This window comes from Pteropus medius, unplaced genomic scaffold (assembly GCF_902729225.1).
Source record: "Pteropus medius unplaced genomic scaffold, Ma_sr-lr_union100, whole genome shotgun sequence".
NCBI lineage: Eukaryota > Metazoa > Chordata > Mammalia > Chiroptera > Pteropodidae > Pteropus > Pteropus medius.
Window position 1 is genome coordinate 10,582,546 of NW_024351729.1, and position 23,175 is coordinate 10,605,720.

The following is a 23,175-nucleotide window of genomic DNA, read 5'->3' on the forward strand; positions in this document are numbered from 1 at the left end:
ATGTTTTAGGCATTTTCTATTTCTATACAATTAAAAATAAAATGAACATTAGTACAGTTTTTACAAATATTTTGTTTATTTTAATGAAGCTGGTACAGACAATGTCCATTTAAAACCCATATCCCAGGCCAAAAAGTACAAATAAAATCAAAAAGAGCAGTGTTCTGTTGTACACATTTCTGCACAAATAACTTTATTAAACTGCTAATGAAAATTAGAACTTTTCTGGGATCTTCCTACAAGATTTTTCTTTACTCTTAAAATGCCTTCTCTTCAGTGAAGCCATCTTTGGAGTTAGTCTTTACTCTCATCATATCTGTTATCTTGACTCCAACCTGATATTCTTCTTCTTTTGGTCCAGACCCTCAGATTTTAAAAGTAGCTTCAAGTTAAGGAAAGGTCATTTTTCCACAGTTCAATTCTCTGAAAAACTTCCATCTCCCACTGAAAGTCATAGTCCAGGAGTGAAGCAATCACATGCTAGAACTTCAGGGCCAATTAGAAAGTCATTATGAACACTTGCATCGGTCGATCTTATTTATCACAAGCCTGAAAATGCACAGTCCTGAAAAAGGTGGCCTCTCTGTGCACACATGTAATATTTAAAAAGGAAAGATCAATATGAAGGGGGTTGAGGTTTAATCACCAAAAATCAGCACAGTGAAAACAAACAATAATGAACAATGGGCACTAGAATTCAAATTACCAGATGTTTTAAAGAAATGGGGTGCCAGTTTTCAACTCCGTTTTGAACACCACATTACAAAAGAACTATTTTTAAAAATAAAAAAGGATTGAGGGAAAAGAAAAAAAAAAATAAAAAGAATATCTAAACTGTTGAATGACCCCCCGTTTGTTCCTGATAAACTTCAATCACATCTTCTTCCTCCATTCCCAGCTGTAAGAGGGAAGAAAAATATTTTAGTAGAATATAAAAGCACTATTTTTTCATTGGTCGCAATTATGTGGCCACTGTTTTAAAGTGCAAAAAGATACAAAAGAGGTCCATAGTTACACTGTTCTAAGATTAAGAATCCCCTTTCCTTTAATCTAAAGAACGTGGAGATATCTTTCCTTCTGATTCTGTACCTATAAAGTCATTCATTATTTTGATGAGTCCATTTAACTTTCCTGTTTATTCACTATATAAAATTTAACTGTTTATTGAAAAGGACTTTAAAGTTTTAAATCTAATGACATATTTATTTAATAGTATAATAGTTTTATGGCATATTTTCTGAAAAACGTTTTACTTCTGGATGTAATTAATAAAATCTTTTTCAAAAAACCTGATCTCACTTTGAAATATATGTGGTTTTATTCAGAAAAAATCCTGCCTAAGGATTAATTTCTAAGTGGTTTGCTTTGTCATTTATAATTCCTTCTGGCATATAATTATTTTTTTCTTTAATAATGACCAATCTCACTGCAGAAAAATTATCTACACATCTACTTTTACTCAATATCTCCAGATTTATAATCAAGATTTCTCAGCCCATTCCTTCTCAAGTCTTACCAAAAAAGGGGAGGGGGCTCTTTAAAATTCCTTTTACAGAACATTAAGCGAAGTATAGGCAATTATTGATTTTCTTTAATGTGCTTTATATGCATTGAAGTATTCTGGAATTTTTTTCTTAAAGATAGTACAGTAGTCCCCACTTATCCACAGGGGATATCATACATTCCAAAGACCCCCAGGGAAGGCCCAAAACCACAGATAGTACTGACTCCTACTTATATTATGTTTTTTTCCAATAGAGATATATATACTATGTTTTTTCCTCTTTAGCATATCCGAATTGCCAACAACACTACTCTTGCACTTTGTGGCCATTATTAAGTAAAACAGGGTAACTTGAACACACGCACTATGATATCACAGCAGTCTATTTGATAACCGAGACAGCTACTAAGTGACTAATGACTGGGTAGCATATACAGCGTGGATACACTGGACAAAGGGTGATTCACACACATCCCAGGCAGGATGGCATGAGATTTCATTATGCTACTCAGAATTGTGCACAAGCCTATGAACTTTTTATTTCTGGAATTTTTCATTTAATATAATTTTGACCGTGGCAGACAGCAAGTAATTGAAACCATAGAAAGTGAAACTACAGATAAGGGAGACTTCTCTATTAATAATGGGTGCCTTCGAGAAATGGAAATGAAGACATATTCACAGTATATTTTCCATTTTATATATTTTGGTAGTTTGGCTTTTTATTACTTTTAACTATAAGTATTTTTTCTTTAAAAAAGAAATGAGTACATAAGAGGATGTGGTGTCACACAGCAACCTAGGTGTCACCCTCAGTGAGGGAAAAGGACTGTGACTCTGTTGATTCTGATGTGCCACCAGGGTTGAGAAGCAAAGCACTGTGAAAAGCAGACCAAAATAAAAACGCCAGCATTTTCCACTGAACTGCAATGGATCACAAAAACAAAAACAAAATTTTAAAGGAAAGTCTAATATCAGTAACTTTGTAGTTTTATAAGAAAAGTTGTATATTTTATAGGGGACACTTTTGTGCAGAATTATAAAATATAAAAATTAAAATATGCTAAGAAAACTAAAAACTATGGAGAATATGAAGCTATAGCTTCAAAAAGTACATTAGTAGAGATGAATGAACAAGACAAGGAGGTCACTCCCTAAATACCTACTCTCTCCCAATGCCCCATTATTCTTCTGAAATAACATCTTAATAATAGTGAGAAAGGTGTCACTAAAATGTTTTAAGTATCTATTCTGTATCAAGTGATTATACCAAGCTAGGACAGGGAAAATACAAGATTAGTATGGAACATCCTATTATGCCATAAGATAATAAAATACTCAAGAAAGTGGGTGGATACTAAACCTAGGGGGGATATTCAAAAGTATGTCCTCACAAATTACTCAATTAAAACAAGAAAAACAACAACTATACAGTAAAGAAACAAGTTAAATTGAGCGATAAAAATTAACATCACCAATAAAGGGTTTCATGTGCTCCAGATATCACACCCTGAGACACATCACCATTTATGTAGTATTCCAGCCAAAAATACATAACCCGAATCTGGGGCTTTCTAGAAAATAACTGATTTGTATTCTTCAAAAATGTAAATGTCATGGAAGACAAAGAAAGGCTGAGGAAATGTTCCAAATTAATGATGATTAAAGAGGTACTTGAATAAAATATGTTGATACTGAACTGGATCCTGTGGAGGACAAAATTTACTATAAAAGACATAATTGGGACAAATGACACAATTAGGTTGTAGATTAAAGTATTCTAACAATGTTAAGTGCCCTGAATTTGATTAACAGTACTGTGGTTATGCAAAATATATCTGTTCTTAAGAAATACACACTAAAACATTAAGTAGTAAATGGCCATGGCGTATGCGATCTACTCCCAAGTGGTTCAAGGGATATATACACACATATATATGGGGGGAGGAGAGTAATAAAAAGCAAAAGTAGCAAAATGTTAAAAATAGGTGAATCTAGGTGGAAGAGAATACAATTCTTCCAACTTTTTTGCACTATTCTCCGACTTTTCTGTAAGGTGAAATTATTTCAAAATTAAAACTTTTTAAAAGATGGAGACGTTTCAAAAAGAACAGATACCAACTTGAAGGGACCAATATCTAAAGACCATTTCACACAGTTTCAAAGTATCTCCCCACAGATAATTTATTAATTATAAAGGAATATGATAATTTTACAATGGATAAATCTGGCAGTTACTGCCTTAACTAAGTAACCAAAGTCAATGTTACCCATAACAAGACAAATGAACATCATGTACCTCCTCACATAATGCAATCCGAAGTACAGTTTCACTCTGTGCCATTTGTACCAAAAATGCAAAACTGACTCTAATGAGGAAACATCAGACAAACCCAAACTGAAAGACATTCTAAAACCTAACTGGCATGTACTGCCTAAAAAATCTCAGCATGATGAAAAACAAAGACTGAGTAACTGCTCCAGATTAAAGGATGCTAAAGAGGCATGGTAACTAGCTAGAATGCATATCCTAGGTCAGATCCCAGGTTAAGTAAAACCAAAAAAGGCTATAAAGAATCTTATTGAGATGAATGGCAAAATCTGAATATTTTGATTACATATTTGATAATAGTACTATATCAATGTTATATCTAATTTGATAATTGAATTTTCACTCTTGGGAGATAACACTGAAATATTTATGAGTAAGGGTCATGATATCTGCAAATTAATCTAAATTGGTCTTCCAATAATAATGTTTACATATAAACAGAGTGATAAAGCAAATGTAGCACAATGTCAATAACTGGTGAATCTAGGGAGAACATTATAAAGAATATGACACTAGTCTTATAAATTTGAAATGTTTTCAAGATAAACATATGATAACCATACATTGTTCCCACTATCAGAAATATGAGAAATACCATTTTGTATCTAGAGGAAGAAATCTATACAATAGAAATACATACACACTCTCACGCTTTATTACTTTCAGATGCTTCTATGTGGGGTGCGTGGATATACAAACCAAGAAAATAGTCTATATAATAAAACAAATGAAGACACAGAAGCATTAAAAAATATAAACCAAGAGAACAGAACCAAATATATTAATATGCACCAAGCTTATTGTTCTCAAAGTCATAATCAAACCGTAATTGTCACTATCACCATAAAAAATGTACCAGAAATCTGCCAAATTTGAGGAACATCTATCTTCAAGAGACATAGTATGTGCCTTAAGACAATCTCAGTACTCTTTCCTACTTTACATCTCTCTTTGTAGTAGCACTTTTGAAGGCAATAAAGGGAAAGTTCAACCCCAAACATTATTTTTCCCTCTGACAAATAATATACCACTTAAATCAGAAAATATTCAAGAAAAGAGCAGTTTAATACCAGTGAACCAAATCATTCAATACAAAATTAAAATTTTTTCTTGACTCAGAGAAGAAATTACACTCACTTCTTTTGGAGTATGATTATCAGCAATTCTCTGACCTTCAAACAGAAACCTGAGTGAATTCATTGGAACTCCCTAAAAAGGCAAAAGACACATATATACACACAAAACTTAGAAAAAAAGGTAATAGGAACTTTGATGCACAAAAAGCAAACTATGAAAGCATCAAAAGAATGCAAAGAACATAAAATTAGACAGCTAATTCTATCATAATTACCATTTATTGAATACCAACTATTTGCTAGGCCCTCCTTGTTCTAAGTATTTTACATGCATAATCATAAATGTTCGTCGCAACAACCCTGGAAGGTAGGTATTATCACCTTACCTTCATTTTACAGCTAGACAATCTAAGGCAGGAGTCCCCAATCCCTGGACTGTGGACCAGTACTAATCTGTGGCCTGTTAGGAACCAGGCTGCACAGCAGGAGGTGAGCAGTGGGCCTGCAAGCGAAGCTTCATCTGTTATTGGCAGCCGCTCCCCAATGCTACTAACATCACCTCCTCAGCTCCACCTCAGATCCTCAGGCAGTAGAGTCTCATAGAAGCACTGGTCCCTGGTGCCAAAATGGTTGGGGACTGCTGATCTAAGGTACGAAGAGGGCAGACAAGCTGGACAAGAATTTAAGGCCAAATCAGTTCCTAAGCCTATGCTCTTGACCACTATTTTACAGTTTCCTCTCAAATCTGTAAGCTAACATAAAAGATAAAATCAAAAATTGGATGAGCACCTACTAGCTTCCAACTGTACGTGAAAAATTGGTTTTAAAAAAGATTAAATCACAGAAAATTGGTAAAGCACAGTAGCTAGCCAGATAGGCTACAATAAACCTGTGATGTCACAGCACAATAAATATCATGGAAGATATTAAAATATATTTTCTAATCACTTACTCAACAAAAATAGCTAAAAGGGAAGCGATGACTCATTTAAAGAGAAATAACTTCAATAAGTACAAATTAAGATAATTTATTTAGCACAAAAGTATTATGAAAGTTTTGCTCAATACCTAATATATTAAGATTTTCACTGTTTAAACACACAAAAATATCCAAAAAAAAAATAAAACTACTTTTCAATATGTACTACACATGAGACCATGCAAACTTACCCTTCAATTGATTTTAATTCTCTCCAGGGTTATAGTAAATAATAAAATAAACATAAATGACAAAGGCAGAATATTCTTTGATTTTAATTTAAACCTATAATTATCTTGTGTTGGGGTCAAAAACATTTCTATAGAAATTTATCTACAAGAACAAAATGGAAAAATGATTCAATAAATATTTACTTTGCACACTTTTCAATCTCTATTGGGTAACTGTTGCGTAACTCAGATGAATTGTTTCCTATTCCTTGCATATCATTAAATATAAGAAAAAATTTACCAAGCCCCTGTAAACTAAGTATAAAAACCTTTTCTAAAGACTGTAAAGTATACTGAGGCATAAATAATAAAGTTGGAAAATATTATAAATTGATGTTATATTTTAATTATCTCCCCAAACCCAGCACCTTTAATTTGAGATCAAAGTTTAGTTTTCACTTTAGTTTTGTGATTTATGTCTTTACTTTACACTGTTTTTCTTCAATATTCAACTCCCTGGTCTATAGATGGGGTGAAAAGACTATATAATTTTCTTCAGAGTTGTGAGGATTAAATGACAATGCATCTAAGTACCTAGCATAGTGCATGTAATACATGTTCCTTTCCCATGGTGAACATCTCAATTTTAGCTCTCATTGGTATTATTAAAAATGTGAACTGAGCCCCAATTAATAAGATTTTACTGAGTCTGACATCAAAAACAGACATGTTTATTGCTTTACTTATCCTAACATCTACGTGATCTTTCTTCTAGCAAAAGTGATTTTTATGTAAGTTATAAATTTAAACTATAAAATCTCCTAAAATACCTTTAACACCTGAGTTACTATCATGTAATACAATTCAATTATTAAAATATACCTTGGTTGTCTCCTACACACGGATGGTTTTATTTATGATTTTTTTTACTTTACAAGGGTCCAAAAGCAATTTGGGTTCAGTAGAAACTGTACAGTTGAACTTTAAACAATATGAGTTTGAACTGCGCTGGTCCACTTATATACAGATTTTTTCAATAAATACATACAGCATTATAAATGTATTTTCTCTCCCTTGTGATTTTAATATTTTCTTCTCTAGCTTACTTTATTGTAAGAATACAGAATATAATACATATAACATACAAAACATGTGTTAATCAACTGTTTGTTATTGATGAGGCTTCCTGTCAACAGCAGGCTATGAGTAGTTGTTTTTGGGGAGTCAAAAGTTATACATGAATTTTGGAATGTATACATGAATTATGGATCAGTGCCCCTAACCCCTGTGCCATTCAAAGATCAACTGTACTTCAAATTTTGATCTTTTCCCAGGTTAGTGATATGCAGTACAATACTCTCTCGTGACGCTAGGCAGCAGCAGCGAGGTGTAGCTCCCAGCCAGCCACACAATCACAAGGATAAACAACCAATATTCCACCATGTGCTGTGTTGTCACCAGAGTATTTTTGGATATGTGTTCTGAGCATGTTTAAGGTAGGCTAGGCTATGATGTTCAATAGGTTAGGTGTATTAAATGTATTTTTTACTTACAACATTTTCAACTTATGATGAGTTTATTAGGCTATCACACCATCATAAATTGAGGAGAATCTGTATACTAATTTCAACTACATTTATTAAAAAATATATTTTATTAATAATGATGAGTTACATTTATTGAGCATTTTCAGGCATCATATTAAAAGCTTTATGTAGGTCATCTTATTTCACCTTCATGAAGGTAGGCACTGTAATATTCCCATTTTACTAAGGAGAAAACAAGGCACATAACTTATTTATGGACCCATAGTCAGAATCCTTGATGTTGAAAATATAAAATACAATTAGCCATAATCTATAGTACTATGTATAAATATAATAAACTATTAGCGTTAGTAATTAAATTTAACATATGGCTAAACATGCATGGTTACAAACAAGAACATTTCATAGTAATGACCAAACTTTACTTGCCTTCATTAAATACACTGGTAAGCCATCAAGAAAAATTAATGACATATAAAGCATTCTATTTAATACAATAACATAACAAACCTGTCTTTGACAGTATGATTCTTTGAGTTTCTTGAGATGTGTCGTCATTTTCACTTTAAAGTGAATCTCACTGCTATCCTAAGGAGATAAAAGAAAAAGATTATCCCTCTTTGTGTAAACTATTTGCTTTGGTTGAAACAAATTATTTAATTACACAAATAGAAACACAAACTTTGTCACCTGTATTTTCCCACCAAAACATTTTTTTAACATTCCTAACAGGTTTTATTAAAAAAACTCTAATCATCCTCAAAATTGCTTTACACCCATTTCAAAAGAAATTTAATAAAACAAAGACAGTATGTATTGGGTGTTAAAATTATCAGTAAAAGCATGTATGTCAAAAAATGCATTCCTTCATAATTGCATTTCCATTCTATTTTTAAAATAAAAGAAGCTGAATTACGACAAACCCTCAAAAGCAGCTCAAAACAAAAGGTACCTTCCCCTCCAAGTGAAGTGTCACTGAAGGTGGTCAAACTACAAGAGACATTTATGTTATAAAATAACAGACTGAGAAACTTATTCCTGCCATAAAAAGTCTGGTTTCTCTCTTATGAATAAAATGAATAAGAACCTGAGTCAGTCAAATTGATTTGTGGGACCAGATTCTTTTCTTCTACCCAGACTGTCAGGCAACCAAAAGAAATAAACATTGGCATTTGCATACTGTAAAATTCAAAGCAGATCCTTATGATTACATATAACAGTCATAAATGTATATTAGTGGAAGCTGAATGTTTACAAGATTTTCGTGACTATAATTATAAAGAAAAATAAATTTTCTTCTTATAGGTAATTTCATGAACAGACAAAATTTCTATAGTATACATCACTCCATACACTAAAATCACTTTGAGGTGAATTAAAAGAGCTAACATTAAAAAAAAAAATTTTTTTTTAATATTTTCTCTTCTTCTTAAGAATTTTCCCCTAATCTTCACATTGAGAAATCCCTATTCTAAAGCAGGATTTTAACCTAGAAGCCATTAAAAAATAAAAAGATTGATAAATTTGACTTAATAAAAACATAAACCATTCTCCAGTAAAACAAGTTTTACTGTACCATAAACAAAACTTAAGAGACACTGGAGAAAATATTTATAAAATATAACAGACAAGAAATATTAAGAGAATATAGGAACTCCAAATCAGTAATTTTTTAAAAAGTAATTCATGGAATATGACAGACATACAGATCAATGGAATAAAACTGAGAGCCCAGAAACGAAGCCATATGTATCTATGGTCAATTGATTTTTGACAAGGATGCCAAGCAATTCAATGGGAAAAGGACAGACTTTTCAACCAATGGTCTGGAACAAATGGACACCTCTGTGCAAAAGAAAGTTAGAATCTACCTCAAACCCATACAAAAAGTACTCAAAATAATCAAAGACTTACTATAAAAGCTAAAACCGAAAAAAATCTTTGAAGACTCTATAGGTGTAAATCTTTGTGACCCTGGTTTAGGCAACAGTTTCTGAGATATAACACCAAAAGCCCAGCAAAAACAAAAAAAAAATAAAAAAACACATAAATTCAATTAATCAAAATTAAAAACCGTGCTGCAAAGAACACAACCAAGAGTGAAAAGACAACCAAAAGATGAGAGAAAATATGTGCAAAACATCGATCTGATAAGGATCTAATATCCAGAATATATAAAAAATAATTACAACTCAAAAATAAAAAGACGAATAATCCAATTTAAAAATGAACAAAAGATCTGAATAGACATTTCTCCAAAGATGATGTACAAATGGCTAATAAGAACATGAAAAGATGCTCAGCATCATTAGCCATCAGAGAAATGCAAATCAAAACCGAATGAAATACCACTTCACAGCCAGTAGGATGAATATAACCAAAAGGACAGATAACAGCAAGTACTGACCAGAATGGAGAGAAACTGTAACCTTCATACATTGCCAGTAGGAATCTAAAATAGTGCAGCCAGTGCTGGAACAGTTTGCTAGTTCCTCAAAAAGTTGAAATTACTACTATATTAGAGCCAATAATTCCTCTTCAATATACCAAAGATAATTGAAAACATAGCTCCACATAAAAACTTGTATATAAATGTTCACAGCAACATATTCATAACAACCAAAATACTAAAAAAAAACAAATGTCCATAACTGATGACTGATAAACAAACTGTGGTATATCTATACAACAAAACATTCATAATTGATGCATGCTACAACTTGGATAAACCTTGAAAATATTATGCTAAATGAAAGAAGCCAGACACAAAAAGGCACATAACATCTGACTCCACTGACATGAAATATGAGTAGACAAAACCATAAAGACAGAAAGTAGATGAGTAGTTTCTAAAGACTAGGGGGAGAGAAAGATAGAGAGTTACTGCTGGGTACTACATGTATTTTTGGGGTGATAATTATGTTCTGGAATTAAATAGTGGTAATGGGTGAATGGCCTTTGTGAAAATACTAAAGTCACTGAATTATACGCTTTAAGGTAAATATTATGGCATGTGAATTATATCTTAATAAAAATTTTTCAAAATAAGATAATCACAGATGAGAAAAAAATATAAACATATAATCACAGAATACAAATACAGATCAAAAACTACACCTCATTGATAATCAGATAAATGCAAAATAAACAAAAATTTTTTACCTATGATACCAGCACAAAATTGTAAAACCTGTAATATCCCACGATTGAGAGAATGTGTGGAAATGGCACTCTCACACTCTGATGGTGAGAGTCCACCAATTCTCTTGCTTTTTAAAAAAAATACATGAAAATTCGTTCTTCTGACAATTTTCAGCTAACCTTAATTATCAGTTAACATCTCAAAAAGAGTCAATATAGGTACAGGCCTGACTCTGGAGAAATGAGGTGCCAGGAAAGAGAAAAGAGTGAAAAATAAAGCTGAGAAGCCCTTTTGTTTAAGGTGGGCCCTGGTCTTATCACTCAATAGTATTCACTGTATTTGCCCCTGAAGCATACTAACCAAGAAAAAGATTTTATTTGGAGAAATTAAGGGGTCTAAATCTGCCTAGAAGAGCAATTAAAAGTTACCAGCCCCTTCTACCTCCAACAGATGCATTCATAGTGAATGAAAACTCCATTTTTAAATAACTTGCCTTATTTAAATCATGTTTCCTGTGTCAGAAATTATTCACACATTCAAAGAGAGTCAAAAGAGAAAAATAATGAAACTCACCTGACCAATGACTTTGAGTTTAATGTATTCTCCTTCCTTCTTATCCCCCAAGTCCTCAGTTGAAGGTTTTGCTTCCTGAAAGAAAAGTACATTTAAGATAAAAGTTCCTATATGCCATTTTCATTACTTATGAGCACCCATTACTTTAGCTCAAGGTACAAGATCTGTACCTGAAAATACAAAGAGCATTTATTTTCTGACAGTCAATTAAACAAAAAAGTCAATTACGGCCCAAACACCAGTTCACTAGAAATGAAGAAAGATGTCTTTTATTATAATATCCTATAGTAATAAGGGCTTGTTTAGACTGCTGGGCCCCACTCCTAGTTTATTCAGTAGGCCTGGGATCTGGGGTAGGACTGGGGTGTGGAGTAGGACTACAATTTGTATTTCTAACAAGTTACCAGTGGTGCTAATGCAGCAGCAGCGCAGGACAACAACCTGGAAACCACTATCCTGCAATCGAGTCCTATTAGACATAGGAAACTTGTTCTTCATGAATTCTTAACCAAACACTTTGACAAGATTACCTTCTCACAGCCTATGAGAGAAGTTAACTACTCCAATTACAAAACTGTACTAAACAATGTAAATTAAAATATTAGCATAAGCAAAGTCTATTTAGGAAGGAAACTCAAATAGCAAAATATTGACCTACAGTACCCCAGAATCAAAACAAATCAGTTTTATATCATCTATTATTTTAGACTATCTGAAGCATCATATCCAATTTTAGATTAGGCTTGGCTAAAAAAAAAAATTAGGGTAACTGAACTGAAATTTTTTTACAAAAGGGTAAATAGGAAAAGGAAAGAGGAAAAAAACAGAAGACAGAAGAGAGTTAATCAAATAATTCAAAGGAAGGGATAGAGGAAATAAAATGAAGTTAACAAAATAAATTAGTTCAAACAACTTCACCATGAAGTAAAAGTAAGCCATTTTTAGTAAAGGAGGTAGCTTGGAAAATTTCACTCAATCGTGTGATAATAGCTTTCCCATAAGCTATACTTTACTTTGACCATCAAATTATACACTTATTTAAATATATACTTTATTATTCATTACAACTTCAAACTGTTAATCCACACTTGATAAGAATATAACCAACCATATTGTATTTTACACGTGAAATAACAGGGCCATTACCTGTGTATCTCATGCCAGTACTTAAAAATGAACTACACTCAAAATTTAACAGAACCTATGAAACTAGAAATAACTTTTAACAAGAAGATACAGGCTAGAGTCTAAGGATATACTTAGATAACAGAATTGATTTCGTTAGTGTAAATCCTCGCCTGTTTTTTATTCTGCAGTACTTTCAACTTTTGCTGACTACTGCATATTATGACAGCAGACAAAATTAACCTTCTTTAGTGAGGCAGTATTTCACCTGAAAACTAGAAGACTGTCTTCAGACACAGTCTCACCACCACATTTTTAAGAATTTAAATTCCTAATAAACGGATGCTTCTTTCCTTTAAGTATCTAGAGAGGGCAAGGACAGCTTATTCCATGCAGTGAAGGGCAATAAAGAGCAACAAAGCCCTGAGTTCTCTTTAACTGGGAGAAAGAGTGTAAAGAAGCTGTGTTTGCATTGGCACAAAGAAGGAGAACCACCCCACCCCCACCTCAGGAGCACTACATCAGCACAATGGGGGTGATTTTGTTCCTGTGTTTCCTAGATAGGGTTAGCTAGAGGCTACTCAGGGACAGGAGGAATTCTTTCCCCTTCCTCCAATCCATCTTTCACACTGCTTAAGAATTCTTCCTAAAGCACAGCTTCTCTTCTCCCATAACTTAACCCCCAAGCAAAAAGCATTATAGATTCCAGTACTTTAAGGCCTAGAACCAAACTCCATAACACAGCTCTGAACAACCTCCATTACCAAGTTCAATTCTCATTTTTCTCTCACCACTTTCTTTACAAACCTAAGGATTTGGTTAAATTAGACTATTTACTGTTCCCCGAATATGTCTACGAGCATTTTCCCACCTTTGGCCCTTTGTGGTCTGTTTCTTTACCTAGAATAAATATCGTCCCTCAGCTTCTCTCGAAATGATCTCACAGAAATCCATCCCACATATCATCTGACGACCAGTATTTAAAATACTTTTCTAGGAACCATAGTACCCTTCAACCTTCCAAATTGGATGTTTTCCTTAAATGCTCCTACTTGCAATTTATTCATATCTGTCATAGCATTTATTCTCATTTTTAAAATACTCCCCCTTGACTTTCTTCTCTAGTTGTCTCCATCTTTTTCAACAATTAAACTTTTTACAAGAGTACTCAGCATTTATTTCCACTTTCACTCTCAACCTACTATAATCTGGCTTACTCCTAACCATTCCACTTGACACTACTCTCACCAAGGTTACAAGTTCAACTGCTTATAGATAAATTCAATGAACAATTTCAAATCTCATCTTAACTCTCTAACAGACACTTCTTCGATGACTTCCTTCCTTGAAAATTCTCCACCTTTGGCCTCCAAGATTCCATTCTTTCATCTTGGCCATTTCCTTAAATGCTGGTGCTCCTGTAGGTTCCATGTCTTCAATCCTCTGGTTTTTCTTTGTCTCCCTGGGTGACCCATGATTCCAACTACCTCTAGGATACAAGTATAGCTAGTTTTCTTGTGCTTTGCTTTATTGTGCTTCACAGATATTGCATTTTCTTTTGCAAATTGAAGGTAAGGACCATTCACCAGCAAAAAGACTACAAGTCACTTTATTATAGTGGTTTGGACATCGAACAGGCAATATCTCCAAGATATGCCTGTACTAATAACTCACAATCATTCCCTCCAACCTATTTTTTGTTTCACACTCATTTATCCAAGGGCCTGAGTATCTCCACTTTGGATGTCCTATGGGGGTACCTCAATATAAGTGTTCAAAAAAGAATGCACTCTAACGCCTCTGTTAACTTTAACTCCTCCTGAAAACCAAAACAAACAAACAAACAAACTACTACTCTTCCTGGATTCCTAATTACAATAAATGACTACCATACAATCAACTGCCCACAACAGAAGGTTGGAGGTCATCTGGCTACTCTTCCTCTCTTAAATCTCACACTTAATCATTCATCATTCTGACAATTCTCTCTGAGTGGCTCTCAAGTCCATCCAATTCTCTCCATTCCATTGCCTTAGTTCAGGCATTCATTCATTGCTCATTAACATTACTGCAACAGCATAACAGATATAACAGTCTTCCTTCAATTAATTCTCCACACTACCATGAAAGCTATGACTCTAAAATGCATTCTGATCTGCCCAGAATCTTCAGGGTTAAGTTCAAATTCCTTCACGTACTGGTTCCTGCCTAGCAATTCAGCCTTATACTCCTATCTCTCTCGCTACTAATATCCTTTGCTCCAGCCATACCGAACTACCTACAATTCCTTGAACACAGCACCCTCTATCTTATCTCCACCATCTCTGTATGTACTAATTCCCTCTGCTTGGAATGCTCTTTCCTATCCTATTCCCAATCAGGCATTACCTCCTACAAAATTATGCCCCTGATCATTCTCTTAAATGTTCACATGCTGCTTATTTTTATCTTTTATAATCACATGTTCATCTATCTGTATCTCTCAGCAGAATGACTTCCTATTGGTATGCTTACTCTTCTTTGTATTTCTGGTCAAGTACAGTGCTTGGAACTTTGAAGATATGCAACATGCTTGTTAAATAAATTGTTTTCTGTGACAGTTTTCTATGTCTTGTCTTCTCTACAAGTTTATAAGGAGAGGATCCAAGTTTTTGCATCTTTATAACCTCCGTAGTGTTGGGCAAAAGCTACACAATTGTTTAATGCTTGTAGAATTACAGTGACAACACTATTTTCTGTATCGCACCACAAAATCTTACTAATGTTTCATATTTCTACTATACACAAGTCAGTACAAACAAAAATCTTTTCCATTTTCTGTATTCATAGTTGGGTAAGAGATAATTCACTTCAATTTCATAAGAATGTGTGAACACCAGGATTTGAAATTTTAAAAAATAAGCTGCCAATTTCCCTAGTCGCTCCATTTTGGCAACCTCTTCCCAACTCTGAAGCACTACAGCAATGTCATCTGTACCATCTGTTTAATAGCCCCATGCCTGCCTAATGCAGTCATCCAAGTTTTCATGTCCTCTCTTTTTTTCGACAATTTAGTCTGGAAAATGAGATGATCTTAGACAAAAAAGGCCAAAGTTTGTCTCCAGTGATGTCCATGTCTTTTGTATGCTGTTTTTCTTTTCCTCTCCTGTAAAAAAGCAGCCAATACAGAATGGTATGGCACACTAGTTACAAAACAGTGAAAGCATTCAACTTTCACTGGGTCTGGGACACTAGGTCATCAGAGAAAAGAGCATCTCAGAGAGGGCTGACTGGTTTGGTTGGAAAGGAAACACATCCCCAGAGAGAAGAAATTGGTAATGAAAAGTAAATGTATACACAAGATCAAAGAGAGGAACTGGAAACCTCTACATTTTCAGGTATGCCATCCATAGACTGAATCATGGTAACTGAAATGATAAAGGAATTTATCAGGCACCAGGCACTATCAACTCTTCTCTCCAAGTCATAAATGGAACAGCTTGGAAATAGAAGATGGCTAAAGATCTAAAAAAAGAATTAGACTAGAAAGGACAAAAGACACAACAATCCTTATTTACAAATGTTCAAAATTCATGCAGAGGATATTACTGTGCAATTTCAAAGTCAGAAAAACAACTCTGCTTAGAAGCACTCTGACAATCAGTATGCTGACAATTCAATCACATGAAGAGAGCATCACACTTAACTACCCCTAATCTGTCATTGACCCTTCCAGTAATACAAAGATTGTTCATTCTTCTGAAAATGGGAGGATTCTGGGGAAATCCAAAAGCAAGAATACATTTATTCTTATTTGATGACATTAACAATTGGTTCATTTTTAAAGGTGTGATAACAGCATCCTGATTATGTTAAAAGAAAAAGTCCTCTTTTAGATACATACTAAAATATTACAGATGAAACGATGTGATGTCTGAAATTGACTTCAAAAAATATGAGAGAGTAGAATGGGGTTGAGTAGACAAAGTAAGATAGGCCAAGAAATGGGTTTATGGGTACATTTATACATACATTAAATTTTTCAATAATAAAACATTTCATAAAAAATGCATTCTAAGTTTCCAAAAATCCTGTTAACTATGGGTCTTATTATAATACATCAGTTTATTTCATTTTATTTCCTAATGAAGAAAGCTCAACAAGGGTTAAATTGGATAATTCAAATGCTTATATCCATTAAGACACAAACTCCCAAAATACAATAAAGTTATCTCCCTCATACTTCAGTGAATTTACAATTCTAAAAACACAAAAATACACATACATTTTCATCTTTATGCTGCATATGTTCAAACTTAATGAGACAACACTAGAAATTTGGAACAGAACTGATCAGATTTAGTTCCATAACTTGAAGATTTAAGTCAAGCTATCAAAATACTGGGTCTTCTGTAAATTTACATTCAATCCTAGAATTTTGTAAAATGCTAGATATGCACAGACAACTTCTCAGGAACTAAAAATTACAACCGAAAATCGTACTGGTTTTGTAAAACCTCCTCTTTCAGACCTTTGCAAAACCTGGAACAAATTGGCTTGGCTGTATCCAAAAGTATTAGCAGACAGATTTAGAAGTATGGCAGTCATTGTTAATTACCTATCCAATATCCATTTTCCCCTTCTTCCTTACAAAGGGAAGCCTAAATTTGCCCAGCTAAAAAGCATATTTCTCAGCTTCTCTTATGGCCATGTGACAGTGCTGGCCAATGAGAAATAAGATAGCATACTTTTTGCTGGTATACACTTTTTGGCTTACTTTTTCCCTTTGCTCTTTCCCTTTCTCCTGCCTGTAACAAAGATACAAAGTAACCTCTTTGTAACTGCAAGAAGAAAAGCAGGAGAGTGAAGACATCTGTTAAGGACTGAGGAAAAAGGAGTATTCAAGGCACTGTGGAACTGCCTTACCCGCCCTGAACTACTTATGTTTATACTTCTTGTTTCATAAGAAAAATAAATTACCTATTTGTTTAACTTAATATATCAGCCTTTCTGTTACTCAGTCCAAAAGCAATTCGAACTGACATGGAAGGTGCTGTAAATAAGTATCATTCGGTTTATGTTAAAAACAGGTCCTAGAAAACTACCTCAAATGTGTATCAAAAACAGAATGGATAAGTAAATTGTGGTACAGTCACACAATGGAATGCAATATAGCAATGAGATTTTACAACATACAACTCTTCAAACAATCCTGAGCAAAAGAAGCCAGACACGGGAGTATATACTGTATGATTCCACTTATATAATGTTATAATGTATAAAAATGAAGCAAAACTAATCTATATATTAGTAGCTAGGAGAATGGTTGCTACTCTGGGTGCTGGCTGCATGGATGCGATCAGCTTGTGAAAATTCAGCAAACTACATTTATGTGCACTTTTTTTTGTACATCCATTAATCTTCAGTAAAACCTTAAAAATAACTGGCCCTAGATATTGAGAACAGAAAGTTCAATAAACAGAACTCCACCCTTCCTTCCTTCAGGTCTTTCTTTCAGATTCTCATTAGCTCAGTAAAGGCATTGAATACAAAAAGAATAGTCAAAATAAAAAAGTATAACAAATACGACATACTTTTAAATAAACCTAAGTCATGTTGCAAGAATATCCAAAATGTAAACTGTAAAACTAAGGTCCTATTATGGATCTGTGTAAACTTATCCACGTGATTTTTCTAAGGAGACTATCACAGAATTATCTACCAAAAATAAATGAATAAATGACAATTTCAGTAAATTCCAAAATGGGATACTAAACAAGGCTTAGAGAAAATTATCCATAACAATCTCAACTTTCTGAAAGAGCAAATGATTTGATCTTGGAGATAAAAGTTAGTATTGCTCATAAAAGTCAAGATCAAGAGGTATGAAAAAACATTAGAAAAGGAAAACCACTCCATGACAACCAACCCTTTCTCAATAACAAAACATATGGGACTTAAATGAAGAGGAGGAAGATACCTGCTGCTTCATGTTTTTGAGGCAACCTTCCAATTCTAGTGTCTAGAATGGTGCCTTGAACATACTGACATTAAACAAAGACTTGTTAAGTGAATGAATCTGACCACTCATTCCTTCAAAACCTTACTAAGTCACTGTGTTAGATATCTCAGAAATAAAGAATGAATAAAGCCTGGCTCCTGACGCTCAAAAGTGAACAGTCTAATGGAGAAAGACATTTAAGTAAATACACTATAACAGAAACACTCTAACTGCTATGAAGGCTAACATGTGTTAAGACATACTGTACCACTGCTTTATAGTTTTGAAATTTGAACTACTCAACTAATCTTCATGAGTACTCTGTTATTCATATTCGGTTTTCAATATTCTATGAAATACTGTTTAGGTTACTTTTTTTAATGTTTTATTATAAAGTATATGTGTGCGACATCCACTAGCAGCACCTCATATATCTATCAGAAAGAAGACAGAACATATTCCTTTCTAGGGCATGAAATGCTCAATGTATATATGACGAACACCCGGTTCATCATATTCTCCTATCTCAAGCTAACGATAAGATCAGTAAACATCAACAGGGAGATGAAAAAAAAAAAAACCCAAGGGGAACAATGCTATCTTGACAGAAAAATACAATTAGTATGGTAGATTACAGATAACTGTAAATCCTTTGTTACTCTTCCCACTGAGAAAGGGAGTCTAAATGCTTTTCTCTTGATGACTACAATTAATAATACTGTATTGTATATGTATTTTAAAAGTTGCTAAGAGTAGATCTTAAAAGTTATCACAAGAAAAAAAATTCTGTAACTGTGTGGTGATGGATGTTAACTAGACTTATTGTGATCATTTCACAATATATACACATATCAAATCATTGTACAACTAAAACTAGTATCTGTCAACTATAGCTTAATAAAAAAAAGTCAGTCAGTAAGTAAATAAGGAAAGCAAGCAAGCAAGCAAGCAAGCAAGCAAGCTTTTCTCTTTAATTTGGGCTCGCCTTAGTGATTTGCCTGACCAAGAGAAGGCAGAAGTGACTTCCACCGCTATGTCCTATAGGAGGCTGGAGGTTTCCACCTGGGGTTCTCTGGGAACAACTCACTCTCTCTGAGGGCCCTGAGCTCCCATAAGTCTGACTATCCTGAGGTGTCCTAAACCTTTTTGAGGGATCATGTACCCCTGATGAAAGCTATGGACCCTTTCTCCCCAAAAAAAAAAATACACAAGAACAAATATTCACAAAACACTTAATACAACTGCAGTGGATTTTCAGCCCTTTGGGTTCATGAAACTTGGGTTTAGAAACTGTTTTAGAGGATTATTCAATAATGGTCCACAAATCCACTGGATAATGCTGGAACTGTTAAAAGTATAAAAAAGGTTTCACTCAAATTCCAAAAATAATCATATTTCATTAATCAATGGAAAATCCATAAATTTAAGTCCTGTGTGAATTTAATGTCCACCTATTTTAAACTGAAATTATTACTCGATTTCAATATCTTAGCACCAGACAATAACCTCCAGAGAGGTGTCTCAGAAAAATATATCATTCTAATAAAACTTTAACTAAAAACTGTCTTTTGGAAACAGTGGTTCAGTCTCATGCTGCTGATATTGCATAGTAGTAACAGGAGATTTTTACTCCTGTTCATAAGCCTCTTTAAGGTTAAGAATTCAGCTTCACATTTCTTTAAATCCTTAGCACCCAACATGAAATTGTACTGGGTCTCAACTGTTAACAGTGATGCTGGTCTATCAGACTAGAATAACAATTCTCAAACATTTTGGTTTCAGGACTCTCATGCTCTTAAAAATTATTTAGAACCCCATAAAATTTTTGTCGGGTTGGTTATATCTATTGAAGTTTACAGTATTAAACACTGACACTGAGAAATGTTTTAAATATTTATTAATTCATTTAAAAATAATAAAACCATCATATATTAGCAAATAACATTTTTATTAAAAAGTTTTCAAAATAAAACCAGGGAGAAGAGTGAAACTGTTCTGCATTTTTGCAAATCTCTTTAATGTCTGGCTTAATAGAAAGCAGCTGGATTTTCACATCTGCTTCTACATTTCAATCTGTTGTGACATCACAGGTCATGTTAGTCTTTAGAAAACTCCACTGAACACTCATGAAAGAATCAGAGTGAAAAAGAAAAACACTGTTCTAGTATTATCATGAAAACAGTTTTGGCCTTCCAGGACCCCTAGAAAAGAATCTAAAAAACCTCCGGCCTAAAGCCACCTGCTAGTGTTCAAGGTCCTTTATTTCTTCCCTCATGTCTTTCTTAAATGACCAGAACTCAAACTGGAGCAATAAATTATACAACTTACTTTATAATTCTTTCTGTATATTGCTCTTTCACCAGACTATAGTAAATTTCAATATGCTTCCTAGTCACTTTTGAGCATCAAAATAAAAGGCTGATGAAACTAAGTATTTACACCTGTTCTTTCCTCCCTGGTAACCAAGTAAACAACTATCTAGGGAGATACTTATAATGCCATTCCCATACCAACTTGGGAATTAATCTAGACTGTTAGTAATAAGATCCACCCCACGTTAATCTAGATTAGTAAATGTACATTTTGCACAATAGTACAAATCCACAAAAGCCTCACTTGCTCTCACAAAGTGGTACAAAACCGAACTGGGTTAAAAGCCAAGGGAATAAGTGTGTTAAATATAATAAAAGTTCAAGAATATTATGGAGTTGAATGAAAAAGTTTTCTAGATAACTATCACTAAACAATCAAAATGTCCAAAAATACTTTAAAAAGTCAAAGTCGTCTGAGCAAACAAAACGGAAGACCAAAACCTTATTAATTAAAAACTAGCCATAAACATGGTTAACTAGAAAAGGATGAGAAGAAAAACGTACCACGGAAAATCAAACACTCCTGATTGAGTGCAAATCCCAAGTAAATTACTGATATTAACACTGAGATGAAGCACTTTGCCATATAGGCAGCTTCTGCAAATGTTCTGCGACTGTTCTATAGTCACAAAGTTTTCCTGTCCTTTTCCTCAAAAGTATCAGTCATCTTCAGGTTAATGCCCAGAGGAAATGTTTTCTGTTGCTGGAAAGGTTTTGTTCTACTTTGTTTCTTGATTATTCTGAGTGCTCTCTTACAACTGGAGAGTTGCTGAACCAATCCCGAGTAAGAAATGGAAAAGTACAAGAAAGGAGGCGACAGCTCTGCACCCCCACACGGAAAAAGACTCAGAAAAGAGCAGCGGCGACCCGGCCCCAGCTGCAAACCCAACGGAAAGCAGAGCTTTCTTGGCTCCCAGCAACTCCAGACAATGTCTCCCTCCTCCCCGCCCCCACGTCCCCACTCCTGGACTATCCACAGACCAAGAATCAAAAAGTGGAGTCCACCCGCTTTTCAGGGCCACGAAGCCTCCCGGGCAGAGATTCTCTCCCGTTACATAACTGGGGCCTAGGGCCCTGCTTCTGCAATCAGTCCTCTGCAGAGGGAGGCAGACGGGTCCCCCAGGGACCCACCCTCCCAGGGAGGTGGAAGCTGGGCTCTGCAAGGGGGACGACTTAAGGGAGGCCGCGACCATTGGCGCTGGGGCACACAGGGTGATGAGAGAGCCCGGAGAGGCGCAGGACAGCTCCCAGACACCCGCGGAAGGCCCCGCCGTCTCCGGCCCTAGTCCACTCCCCTCCTTCGCCTGCCGAGTCCCCACAGGCCGCCCCCTCCCCCATTCTTTGCTCCCCTCCCCCGCGTCTCCATCCCCGGCCCCAGCCCAGCGGCAGGCGGACCTGCCGAGTAAGGCCCCGGTCACAGCCATCGGACGGCTCCCGGCCCGCTACCTGGTCAGACATGGTATCGGTGGCTTCACCCGGGGTCTCCGCACAGCAGCGGCCTCGGGTACGCAGAACCTCGCTCCGGGGTTTACAAATCCGTCTCTCTTCCCCACAGCACAACACCGCGGCTGGAGGGACTTCCGCTACGCCTTGCGTCACTTCCGCTACGCGCTGGGAGCAGGGATAGAGAAAGAGGGGAAGAGAGGCGGGAAAGCGGGTGAGGAGGATCGGCTTCACTGGTGGTCGCGCGAGTAAATCAACAACAGCCTTGTCTGTTCCACCGAAGATAAGTTCCTGCGCCTCATTCCCGAGCCCATCCCCCAGTGGAAAAGTTCCCGGTTTCCAGCCTCAGTGTTTGGGATCGTACCGACAGCCCGGACTCCTCCCTCTCCAACACCTTGCGCGTTTCTGAAGGCTGTGGCAAGATACTCCTATTGTCTCTGGGTCTTGCTCGTCAACCTCCCGAAATAAATTGAATACCAGTGCTCCTTACCCTAGAGCTAACATTTTTCGTTAATCAGCCCTTCCCCCCACGCAAACATGACCTTGATTTGGAGGAAAGAAACGAAACAAAACAACGATCCCGTCGGACACGATCTTAATAGCTACCGATGAGAAATACACTACTAAAAGTTCTAAATTGATGGGGAAGAGGAGCTAATTCCACCCTTGAATTCCTTGCTTTGAATGATTTAAAGAATAATCCTATGATTTCTTCTTTAAAACACAATGGCTCTATTGGCATAAGCATAGAGAATAAGGATATAGACAAATAAAATAGAGTTTCAGAAATAACTCAGTAACCCCTCACACATCAGTAGTTTTCAATGAGAATACCAAGATAGTTCAATGGTGAAATAAGTCGACATACGTTGTTGGGACAATTTGGATATCCACATGCAAAATAGTTAATTTGGATCACTACCTCAGAACAT

General features: G+C 35.1%; 1 protein-coding gene across 3 annotated transcripts; it reads right to left on the reverse strand.

Annotated features, from left to right (window-relative positions):
• Positions 1-52: 52 nt before the first annotated feature.
• SUMO1 (small ubiquitin like modifier 1) lies at positions 53-22,414 on the reverse strand. 3 transcript variants are annotated; one of them, XM_039844466.1, is made up of 5 exons: positions 22,247-22,404; positions 11,324-11,398; positions 8,119-8,196; positions 4,974-5,045; positions 53-898 (listed from the first exon to the last, which is right to left on the reverse strand). In XM_039844466.1, the coding sequence occupies exons 1-5, from the start codon at positions 22,256-22,258 to the stop codon at positions 830-832; spliced, it is 306 nt and encodes a 101-aa protein (XP_039700400.1). In that variant the 5' UTR covers positions 22,259-22,404; the 3' UTR covers positions 53-829. The 3 variants fall into 3 exon arrangements, with proteins under 3 accessions (XP_039700400.1, XP_039700398.1, XP_039700399.1); XM_039844464.1 differs by having other exon boundaries at positions 22,196-22,403; XM_039844465.1 differs by lacking the exon at positions 53-898 and adding an exon at positions 3,663-4,547 and having other exon boundaries at positions 22,196-22,414.
• Between the last annotated feature and the right edge of the window lie 761 nt (positions 22,415-23,175).

Coding starts and splice junctions, on each gene's coding strand:
- SUMO1 (XM_039844464.1), bottom strand. CDS start 22,258: ATGTCTGACCAGGTAGCGGGCCGGGAGCCGTCCGATGGCTGTGACCGG. Junction 8,197..11,323: donor AACTCAAAGTCATTGGTCAG/GTGAGTTTCATT, acceptor TTATCTCCTTAG/GATAGCAGTGAGATTCACTT. Junction 5,046..8,118: donor AATCATACTGTCAAAGACAG/GTTTGTTATGTT, acceptor TTGCCTTTTTAG/GGAGTTCCAATGAATTCACT.